We start from the raw sequence: 12,554 nt of genomic DNA on the forward strand, positions 1-12,554 counted from the left end.
TATACATAGTCGTTACGTCGTTACTTATATTTCATTACTAACCGGCATAATTCACGGTACGATCAACCGACTATATTTATAAGTACCTTAGGGAGTAGGGAATTGTACTCGTATTCGGGTTTCTATGAAGGAGGAGGTACGAGAACATTATTTTTTCCAGTTTCCATACACATTTTGTTATGAAACTCAGCGGCTGTAGCACGCTCGCATTTTTGTCACTTGTCACTATGCCTGTCACTTTCGCACTTGTTAGAACGTGACAGGCATAGTGACAAGTGATAAAAATGCGCCCGTGCTACAGCCGCTGGTCTTTCACAAAATTTAGTTAGTTCATAACTTCATATTAATCCTCTTTCAAACTGTCATTTTGAAACTTTAACTAGATAACAGGGCCTAGACCTGCCTTGACTAAAAAGGCAAAACTAAATTTTAATACATACATTATTTACAATAGAGAACGTGATTTTGTCGCATCTGTCAAGTCTTAATTTTACTTTTCCATTGGTATTTGTCAATAACCGTTTGTTATCTTGCACAGTCGAGTTCAAAAACATGTATACATTTTTTCAACTTATCGCAATGTATTAAGGTGAAGAAATGTATACGTATTTATGAACTCGACTATATTACTAGGCTGTTTTCAAAACTGTCATCCATAAAATACTGAATAATCCTTCTGGCTGATTTCGACCATGACGACCATTTTGACTCCAAGTTAGCTCGGCGCTCTCGTGCGCCGGAAGATGGCTGACGTAACCGATTTTCGAGATAAATCCCTGTGCACATTGAGAGCACGTGAGGACACCAGCTACGTAGGGTAGTGAATGGTAACAGTCTGGCGTACTTTCAGCTCGTCGCGTTTAGCGTTGAAGTCAACTTTACGTTACTCCTCGAAATAATGAACATTTATTAAGTAGTTCAATCACCCCGGATAGTAAAAGAATCTTCTAGCCATTACTAGTTTTAGCAGCGATTATTTACGTCCTCATACGATATGCTAATTTTATTCTATGAACTGACATAGCTAAAATCCTATGTTAACAGCCTTATGGAAATTTAAATCCGCGATTAAAACGACAGAGACCCATGTAAAATGGAATAAAGATAAGACTGGAAGACGATGTATGAATATTTGAATTACAAAGTGTGACTTATGAAATAAAGTGTACAAGCGTGGTGTCAGTTTTTGTCTTTCTACTGCAGAATGAATTTTAAATGAATAATGTAGTAGTTTCCTATTTATTCGCTTGATATAAAAATAGTAAGCTAAGGTTTTTAAAGTGAAGATTTATTATGAAGTAGACCATAACTGAAGTAGGCTTTTACCCGAAAGGGGCCCACATATTTTTTAAGTCAAATTTTAAGTTAAATTATTTTATTTTAATTTCTATATTTATTTTGTTTAAAGTATGTGTGGAACAAATAAAGCTCTTTTATTTACTTATTTATTATTTAGATTAGACCAACAATTAGGATGAAATTTATATGTACGGAAAATTATTTTGACTAAGATTTCTCGATCACTCAGTTATTTAGTACAGATGGGTCAAAAGCTTTTGGGAAACCGGCGTCTTTTCTGTAAACATTACATAAGTAAACGATTTGCATACATTTTTCTAGGACTTTCCTCATGAATATAATCAGTGATCGTTTTAATATGCCTATATAATAGGCCTTTAACATTTGGACCCGGATACGTCCTTAAACAACGTCCAAAAGAGAGGTATCGGTATTGTGAATGTCATCTCGCTTTGTGTGGTAGGGACACAGCGGATGTCACTCCAGATCTAGAGCAGAGCCCAACTGTGGAAGTACCTCCACCTTACAGAAAACCGCAGCACTAGACCATGATATATGATATGATATATGATATGACATACCCACATGATAGTGTCATGTGTTCCTGCCGATGAGTAAGGTTGCCAGAGCTCAACGAGTGTGCGGAGTGTTTGGATCGGCAACGCGCATGTAACTCCTCTGCTTACCATCTGGCGAGCCGTATGCTTGTTTGCCACCGACGTAGTATAAAAAAAATCTGTGTCAGATGTTTTAAGTAGCATCCCGGTTACAAGACGACACTTGCGTTAGTGGCTTTATAGCTATCCTTATTTACAAAAAATAGGCTTTAATGTCCATTTATTTTATGATGTCCATAGGAAAGACTCAAAACCGTAACTTGTAAAAAGTTTTTGACCCAGACGTTTTTTTAAAGCTGGTAGTGCTATATCGACATCTTGGTTTCCCAAACAACAAACTAACAACATTACGAATAGCTCATTCCATTTTTTTCTGACTGTATTTTTGTGTGCCTACTTATATACTTCAGATATGACAAGCACCAAGGACTCAAAAAGTGTTTTTGGTAAAACACCAATTGCAATCTAATCCAATTTGTTAGATATAAATAAATAAATAAATAAATATTATAGCACATTATTACACAAATTGACTAAGTTTCACAGTAAGCTCAATAAGGCTTGTGTTGAGGGTATTTAGACAACGATATATATAATATATAAATATTTATAAATACTTAAATACATAGAAAACACCCATGACTCAGCAACACACACACTCATCACACGAATAAATGACCTTACCAGGATTTGAACCCGGGACCATCGGCTTCATAGGCAGGGTCACTACCCACGAGGCCAGACCGGTCGTCATATACACAAAAACCCTTTACAAAACTTCGATATTAATCTGAAACAGCAAAAATTCGATAAAATGTTATCTTGACCTTCGTAAACCCGTTCCTAAAACAAGTGTTCGTCTTATCCCACCATTCCAAAAAGGTTTCACTCAATTATATAACATATAGTGGCAAATGTAATAACTACTACACAATGTCTGAAGTAATTGGTTTCGTACTATTCAACTAGATGTCGCTAGTATGTATGCTAAAAAATTACCAATGTATCTCAACGAATACGGGCGTACTAAAGATTATTGTAGAAGCTTTACTCGTATAGCCTCCAAACTCTACTTACAAAAATCTTTATTTCAATTCATTACACATACTGGGTAGTTCGTATTTTATACATCTTCAGAAAAGAATGTAGAATTTTTAATCCTTTAATTTTTTTTCGGTAATTACTTGCCAAAATCAGCAATCCTCATTTTTTTTAAACTTTCTAACGTATATTTTCTGGTTGATAGTCACCATCACCACTTATAAATTCACGTGTTTTTTATTATCAAAATTACTCTTGACTTTAAGTACAAATCATCCAAAACCTTTCTCTTTGTTTTTTTCAAGTAAAAACTATATTTTCGAATCGCCCATTAACATTTTGATATACTATTTAAATATGTATATGTATTTATCACTTAAATTTTACTTTGTACATTTCATTCTATGTCACACTAGAAGCCAAACAGTTCAGCCAGCAATGTATTGGCTCCCCAGAGATTCCCCGTAATAAATCTCTCAGTATCAGCCGACCTTTGCGTTCACTTTTTATCAAGATGCGGGCTTCAGACCATGTATTCCAATCGCTTAGGAATCGTTAGTGAATTGAACTTTAAATATCTATTTTAAAGTAGACAACTCGATTTTTGCCTAACCACTCTCTAGGGCTTATCAAAAAGACAAAAAAAATTACTAAGGGTGTCCGCTAGCTGGCGCGAATGCACGGAGTGGACACACGCACGCGGGTGCATTATACATGGTAAAATCCGTAATATGCGTCCGCGCCAGTTAGCGTTGCTCATACTATTTTTCCTTAACCCGCTGACCCACTTCGTGCAACCGCGTCAGCTGGCAGACGTCCTAACATCTGTAAAATTGTCAAAATCTGAAGTAGATGGCACTAAACGTGATAAAAACGGGATAAAAAGTGAACGCAAAGGTCGGCTGATATTGAGAGATTTATTACAGCAACAACAGGCATCTTGTCTACGCTACCTGGACTATTTCTTGTTCACGCTCCAAAGCGTAAAGTAGTTATCTCTCTCTATCACTCTTCCATATGAATGCGACTGAGAGAGTTGCGTTTCGTTCGCTACGGAGCGTTAACGATTAGCATCTTGTCTACACACAGGGTCTCGAATATTTTAGAACTAAGGTGCGAATCCAAGCCTGCCGTAAGTTAGAGACCACTGATTTTGGAAATAGATTTGAGAGATAGAGAGTGAGCCTACGCGTAATCGAAAGGCGTTTTCTTTTACTGATTCTTTGGAGTAAGGTTGGACTCGCTGTTAGCATTCAGTGCGCTTTTGGAACGACGCCTCTGAGCGGCTGGTGCCTTTTTGTTTTAACTTATCACATCCCTGAGGTGAGTTTAGAACGTTTGTGATGTAATAGTCATGGTTTTATGGTAGATTTGTAAGTTTTTGGAAGCTCAGTTCTCAATGTTTTATAAAAATAAGTTTAATAAAACATGAAAATAGCTTTGAATAACGGATTATAACGCGTATAACATTTTTAATTTAATTTAATTAGAAAATAGGCAGTAACATAATGTAAGCAAACAACATTGTAAAATATACCTTATATGTGCAACTTATATATTATAACATCAAAGAACATTTAAAATATTTTTTGGGTAAATCCACGGTGACTCACGTTACTTTGTAGTCACTATTCCTAACAATCTTGTCGTATATTTGAGATCAAGAGCTTTCTACCTCGAAAACTTGATAATAATATCACAGAGTACATTACTGCGAATGAATTGTCGAAGTACTTTTTCTCCAACAAATTATGGAAATTGGAGAAAAGTAGAAAATAACTCTGTGACTCACGTTACAAGAAATGGACACGGAGTTTTTCGCCTTTTGTGTTTATTGATTTCCCTTTGATTATTGAATGAATTTGTTTTAACAAAATAACAACACAATTACATAAATAATCAAGCTTCTTTAATAGTTAACCAAATGAAATCAAAGATACACACTTATTAAAATAAACTATAAAACCTCACGAACTCACGTTACAGCGATTTCGTGAATCACGTTACTTGCGACTACCTAGAATATTTTGATATTTTTTTATCATTTCTAGCAAACAAATAGCATATTTTTTACTTATTATTATTAGAATTAGATAAAATAAATTGTATAAAGGCTATAAATTATATTTTTTTATTCAGCTAGTGGGTTTATGTCATCTTGTTTTTCCATTTCGGTATAATGTATAATTTGGGGTTAATAACCTGGTTTTTCTTTTACACCTTTGTCGAATGCTTGAGATATTTGTGCTTTTTCCAACTTACCACACTGCCAATACATTATATGACACTTTGATATGCCAGTGACGGCAAGCCTATGTTTTTTCTTATACTCTTCATACTTTCCTTCGTCTTTCAGCTTCTGTCTTCTTCTTTTTGCCCTTTCTGCCGCTGATAGAGGCATTGTAGCTCCAAAATACATTAAAATATTTAGTTACTCTCTTTACAGTAGCAATAACGCGATTCACTGTGACTCACGTTACAAGTATCTCAAGTCAAGTATTTCTTTAAAATAACACTTTTGCGGAGAAATAAACCGCGAGAATGACATCATCTAAGCCAAATCATATACTATGTGTTCAATATAAGTTCATTTGTCCAAAGCTTCAGTACAGTAAATGAAAAATATTGTTTTTTGCGTTACTCACGTTACTCAACGACATGCAATTTTCATTCTCCTCTTACATAATTTTCTTTCAACTTATGATAATTGTAATCAAAGTACCGCGTGAATAATTTAATAGACAACAGATAAATAAAGGTTACTTACCTCTTCTTTGCGTAAAAATCAATTAAAGTCGTAATATTTATAATCACTTATTTTACGTTCGTAGTTGATTCCGCAAGCAGCACTTACAATGTCGGAAATTATGACAACCGTTGACTTATTATTGACTTAAGGTTATAAAATTTGTTCTGCTACCCTCATTTGCTTATTCTACATTCAGACACATTCTAAATTCAATAGTTTATTTTTTCGTTGTCATGTCCGAGTTACGCGGAAAGACCCTTTTGATGTTTCAAACGCTTTGATAGCGTTCTTGGTCAACGGGAGACAACGAACGCTGTACTTGGTACTCGTACAAAACGTCGGGACTAGGGTTTGCAATCCAGATCCGAAATGTATGGAACTATCCGGATTCACGGATCTTCTCATACATTTCAGATCCGTCGTGCAAACCCTAGTCGGGATGTATTTTATATTCATTATACGTCATATAATCCGTTTAAATTGTTTTATTTCATGAATAACTATCGCGGTAAGACAATATAAATAAAACATGTTTATTTTCAATATTACCTACAACCCCGCTTATAAAAACGTAAAGACTGGGAACTATACAAAAGTAGGTTTCAGATTAAATACATCTTTTGATACAGTTAGTTCCAGAAATTAATCACAACTGAGATAATATTCAGTGTTTTACAAAACCAATTAAAACAATTTATTTAAGTAACAAAATTTCAAACACAACAATAATACTTTAAGGCCACTCGAAAGCAATAAATATTACATTTAACAATTGTTTTGGTATATAGCAATGGATAAAGCGAATTCCAAACCGTGAAATTCAATAATTATGCATGTAATTAAACCACAGAGCGATCATGAGTGCGATACAGCTGGTGCATATTGCTAAATACTAAACAGAGAGCTGTAGGCCAGGAGGACTGTTATATTTTAATTATATGGAGTGTATGACATTCGTTAAATGACAAAAAATACGTATGACCGTGTGTATATATTTTTAATACACTACGGCGGTGGCAAACAAGCATACTACATAACATATGGAAACCGTAGCCTAACAACTGGGGTACACATGCACATTGCCGACCCTTTAAAAAAATCTACACTCTATAGTTCTGTTTTTAATTACCTATTTGTGTGTTACTAGTTTTTAATAAAGAAAACAGTTTTAAGTACGTGGTAAAAAAAAGATAAAGGTAAAGGAAAATGGTAAGGAGAGAAAGAAAAAGTAAAAAATAATAAATCAGACTCGGATCAAAGACTATTTACTTTTTGATTTTAAAATTTTACTTACCTAAATAAAAAGCACCTACTTACTGGGACGACACTGTATATCTTTTACAAATAGAATTATGATACTTACTTTAACTTTATATAACATAATGCAATTTTAATCTTCTCCATAATTTAGAAAAGGGTTATTTAATTGCCTCTCATAGTATTCGTATTTTTATATAATTAAAATCATAACATAACAGTAGGAATAGCGAATTCCCAGAGCGCGTGTATTACCTAGGTACATACCTACTAAATAATCTCTTTGAGGGATTACTAGTGTTGGGCCGTTAACGGGAACATATTATATTAATAAATAAAATATTAGCGCTAATTTGGTTATTCGTGCACGATTCATAAGATTTTCCTGTCCTACTATGTGCATTTTTTACGAGGTCACTTATAAAAGTAATTTTCCTTATAATGTAGCGGAAATATTCTTAATTTTTTTTATATTCCTATCCTCGTAACACTTTAAAAAAAATGCCACGAATGCCCTCTTTATCTATTGTTTCTTTATGTTACCACCTGAACAGCTATTTATTACAGTCTCATCGGAAAGGTTCGGTAGCAGCATGTTAAAGATATCTATTACCATACAGCAGATAATATATGGGATGAGACTGAATTTCACTAGCGTTGATGAAAATGAGGAATATCTCTTCGTGCGAGTATGATTTGAGCTTCACACCAGGGATCTACCCAAGATGACAATCGTAAGTAGAGAACGAAACGAAAAGCTAGAAATTATTTCTATAAATTATTTACGTTAATCTTAGCGTTTCGTTTCGTTTTCTGCAGCCGTTTTCATCTTGAGTAGGACCCTTGGACATCCAGTGTTGTTCTCTTATTTGGGGAATGTCGAGGGATCGGTAATATTCCCAGAATTATAAAGATGGAATTCTCGCGGCACGTCACTAGGGATTAACCATGTGGCGACACAGATTTCAATGTAAATTTAATGTATTACGAGTACGAACTGGTGGGAAGCCGCGATGTAATCGTTTTAAATAATCAATGATGTCGAAAATAACTTAGTAAATTGAACTATGAATTTACGTTTTAGCGTGTAGTTCTTACGTGAATATCTAAACCAGATCTTTATCGCCGTATGTGTACATTAATGAAGTATTATTATGACTTCAAATTAATAAAATTATACCTATATGCAAATTAAGAGGTTCTTTCCAATTTTTTATGAAATCGTTATGGTTTTCTTTTAGTTTTTTAAACAATGAATATTTCTCTAATTCCACAATCTTATAAGTTTAGGTTCAGACACAAGCGTATTTTAAACTTAATTGAAAAAATAACAGTTCAGGAGCCTCTTTGTAACGCCATCACCATTCCTTTTGTCGAGAATCAATCAAAAATTGATACTGCAATCTCCGTGTTGAATATTTTAGATGTCGAATCAATCCTTTCTTCCAAATTCAATACAAAACTTGAATCCGGCTTAATCCAACAAAACAAACTGAGAAAGAGTAATCCCGATTTCTTGTTTTATTAACGTATCGATTTTCACTTGTTTCAGGTTAAACGAAAATGAAGCGCCGCATTGCAGGAATTATGTACATCCTGATCAGTTTTGCGCTGGTCAACGAGATGTCAATTAACGTCCAGGCGAGGGACAACAATAAGAGGCGGGCCAAGGAAAAGACTGGCGGTTTTCAGAAAAACATCTGCGATATCACTGATAGAGATTCCAAAGTGCATTGCTACTGCGAAAATAATAGGGAGCTCAGAAACGCGACGAAGGCCGAATGCTGGGTTTTCAACGGCGGCATACCGCGGGATGATCTCATCTGGCAGAGTTTCGCGTCGCAACCGACGCTCCAAACTTTGTCTTTTAATGTCCGAGTCGATGGCGCATTAGGCTACGTGCCCACTAAAGCGCTCCACTATCTACAAAAGCTACGTTTCATTAATATTAAATACGGGAACATTGTTGAAATAACATCCTTCGCTTTCGCCAACTTAACCAATCTAAAAGAAGCCACTCTGTCTACTAACCAGATTGAAACCATCCAACAATACGCATTCGCTCATTTGCCTAACATTACTACTATTAATCTCGAAGATAACATGATTATTGAAATCGGTACGGATTGCTTTTTTGATCTGCCCAAGCTACAGAAACTCGTTCTAACCAAAAACAACATATCATCGATAAAAGATGGAGCCTTCCAGCGCACGTTTAACCTACTGGAATTGGACTTGAACAAAAACAACATATTCCATTTGAACCGTCACACGTTTGATGGATTGGCGAACTTGAGGAAATTGGATCTGCGAAGGAACCGCATTTACAATCTCACTGAATTCACGTTCGCTGAGCTGTGGAACCTGCACGAGTTGCTCTTAGGCAAGAACGATTTGAAGTTTATTTCTGAAAGGGCGTTCGATGGGCTGTCTCAACTCGATAAGCTGTCCCTTGATGATAATAAACTGGTTGCGCTCCCCTCGGGATGGCTGGAAGGGGCCCGTGGCTTGAGCTCACTGGATCTTCGCTCGAATGAACTATACGCATTAACTTTCGAAAACATCAGACCCATATTCGACAACTTGAAGCCGCAAAACAGCAATTTGCTCCTCGAAGGTAATTATGAATATTTAATATGTCCCGTAGAGTTTGACAAACTTAAAACATACGTTGAATATTAAGCGGGCAGAAACAGAGACGTTATATTAAGTTTGATAATGCTTAGGAAGTTTCTACTTTTATGATCCCGCGGAGTGTTCTTAGACCCGCGGCAGAGAGTAAGCGAAAGCGGGAAACATTGTACTACCGAGTGTTTTGAAAATAGGAAAAATAATAGCTATCATTACGATCGTACTCTCAGACAAGTTAAGTACATTTGTTTATTTATATAATTAATAGGTAATTATTAAAAAGGTTGGTAGTATGAATAATTAACATAGAGTAGAATAACTAGGTACGATATAGTATGGTGTGAAGGTAAAATATTGTTAATAGTACCTACTTATAGTATTTTATATTCTTAATCCTTATAGATTTACATTTTTTTACGTCATCTAAAACATTAAATATTTAACTTATTTTATCATTTTTGTACTTTACGAGAATTTGACTACATATCAATTATGTCATGATCGATCAATTTATAGTAATTCAAAATATTTTTTTGGATTTATATTATCTCAGATTAAACAGATTTATGAAAACCGGTCAAGTGCGAGTCGGACTCGCCCACTGAGGGTTCCGTACCTTTTATTATTTGTTGTTATAGCGGCAACAGAAATACATCATCTGTGAAAATTTCAACTGTCTAGCTATCACGGTTCATGAGATACAGCCTGGTGACCGACGGACGGACTGACGGACGAACGGACAGCGGAGTCTTAGTAATAGGGTCCGTTTTACCCTTTGGGTACGGAACCCTAAAAACGGCTAAAAATAACAATTCATCACAAATATATATATTATACCTGCCCAAAAAAAATACAAAAGCATCATTTTAACAAATTTAAACACTCAGCTTAAAACAAGAGTTGGATAAAGCGACATTTTGTAGCGGCATCTGTGTACCTGTTAATTTCACAGCTAAGTAATGTTTTCATTTGTTCACAGAAAACAACTTTGTATGCGACTGCCGGCTCAAATGGATGCACTCTCTCCGCAACGAGACAAAAAGCCAGAACACCAAAGCGTCGCTCGACGGAATCACTTGCAAAATGGACTCGCCCGTCGTCAGCTCGGCTTACAACAAAATTCCGGACCCGATGGACAACAAACTAGATTATAACCAAGACATTCTACATGCTGGGCTTACCATTGAAACTGCGCTCTCCAAACCTAATTTGACGGACGGAGATGATGTTCAAAGTAATAATATATCTGCCACAAAAAAGGGCGTTAAAAGAAACGTCCTCAAAATCCCACCTGACACTTTGCCTTGCCCTAGAGAAACTAAGAAGACTACTGAATTGCCTCAACTGATCGATCCAGTCATTCCAATACAAAATGAAATGAAAACATACAGATTTCATGACATAAATTCAGCTACAGCTATTGCTGTGAATATTTTAATATTATGGAGTTCCGTTTTGTCATTCTTCTTTACTTAAAATGTCGTCAATTTCGTGATCTAGTCGTTAATATAAGCGAAATACAGACTTACTTTTTGTGTAACAAAACTTGGAACATTCTATTTTAAATTGTACCAATTCGGTACTAAGTGATAGGGAATGCAAATTGGCTATAACCGTGAACGAAATAATCGGTTATAACCGATAATTTTGACATAATTTCATAACCGATTATTGTAAACTTGAACGGTTAACCGAATATTACCGTAACCGGTTGGTTACGGTTATTTTCGGTAATTTATTTATGACTTAGATTATATGAATTGATCTTCTCGTAACTACGGTTAAGGCAGGAGCCTTTTTTGGCTGTGACGTCTGTGACTATCATTTTTCTCATTCGTGTAAACTTTAATAACGAAAATATATCAAATTTACTTCCCTTATTCTTGAAAAATTTTGATTGAATATTATATTATGATTAAGGACACATTTTCACATTTACTATTTTGTGTGTTTTATTAAAAACGAAGCATTGCTTAATATACGTATGTACTCACATTCCCTAATACTTCCTAATAATAAGTAAATCTTTAATTTCCTTTATTTTCGTATTTTTTTCTTAATCAAATCAGAATGTATATGTACTTATAATTTTTGCCAAAAATAACCGTAACCGATCATCGGTAATTTTTGGCCATAACCGTAACCGAAACCGGTTGTAGTCTGTGTGTGTGAAGTTTGGCATTCCCTAGTAAGTGATAGTCACTAAACGACGCGAAAGTTTCGTCACAAAACTGAAATTAAAAAGTCATTTAAAATACATCTTAGGTGAGACGTGCAATTTAAAATAAAATTGGCCATTAAATTTAGTTTAAGTGCACATAAATATAATATATATTCAAACAATAATGTGAATATATATTATATTAAAGATCAATTAAGATTAGTTTAAAGATCAATTAAGTATCAGTCTCACGAATCGGTTATGTATATTATGTATATATATGTATATATATATTTATTTATTTATGTAATGTATGTATGTGTCTTTATGTATTTAAGTAGTTTATAATTAATTTATGTGTATTAGGACTCTAATTCTTTCAATTACAATTTCTTTTAGTTTTAAACGCGCCGCCTACAATCTTTTCTGCTTTGCCCTAAGGTTGACTGGTAGAGAATGCCTCATGGCATTAAGTTCGCCTTTTGTACATTAAGTTTGTCTTTTGTGCAATAAAGTTTTAAATAAATAAATAAATAAATATACTCACCGTTGAAAATTGATGTTGTAAAATAAAATAAGTATTATTAGGCGTAAATAAGATACTTAAGGTTAAATAGTTTTAATTAGTACATAATTATTATTAAGTCCAATAAGTTGAAATAAAACAACACTGCATTGCAGCCATTAATGTAAGAAAATCATAGAAATTACATTCATTCTAGTCATAATATGTAAACTGAATGTCATATTTAAAGATACGCAATAGGTAAAAAGCCGTACTCAGCATAACTATATAGTT

The 12,554-nt window shown here is 34.5% G+C and overlaps 1 protein-coding gene across 3 annotated transcripts in view; it reads left to right on the forward strand.

The window, feature by feature from the left end:
* LOC133525604 (connectin-like) overlaps positions 1 to 11,944 on the forward strand; it is a 386,177-nt gene extending 374,233 nt beyond the window's left edge. For all 3 annotated transcript variants that reach the window (XM_061861917.1, XM_061861919.1, XM_061861918.1), the window contains 2 exons: positions 8,516 to 9,580; positions 10,574 to 11,944. In XM_061861917.1, coding sequence (XP_061717901.1) covers positions 8,527 to 9,580; positions 10,574 to 11,070 — 1,551 coding nt within the window. In that variant the 5' untranslated portion in view covers positions 8,516 to 8,526 and the 3' untranslated portion in view covers positions 11,071 to 11,944. The remainder of the gene's footprint in view (positions 1 to 8,515; positions 9,581 to 10,573) is intronic.
* Positions 11,945 to 12,554: the final 610 nt, after the last annotated feature.

This window comes from Cydia pomonella, chromosome 15 (genome assembly GCF_033807575.1).
Source record: "Cydia pomonella isolate Wapato2018A chromosome 15, ilCydPomo1, whole genome shotgun sequence".
NCBI lineage: Eukaryota > Metazoa > Arthropoda > Insecta > Lepidoptera > Tortricidae > Cydia > Cydia pomonella.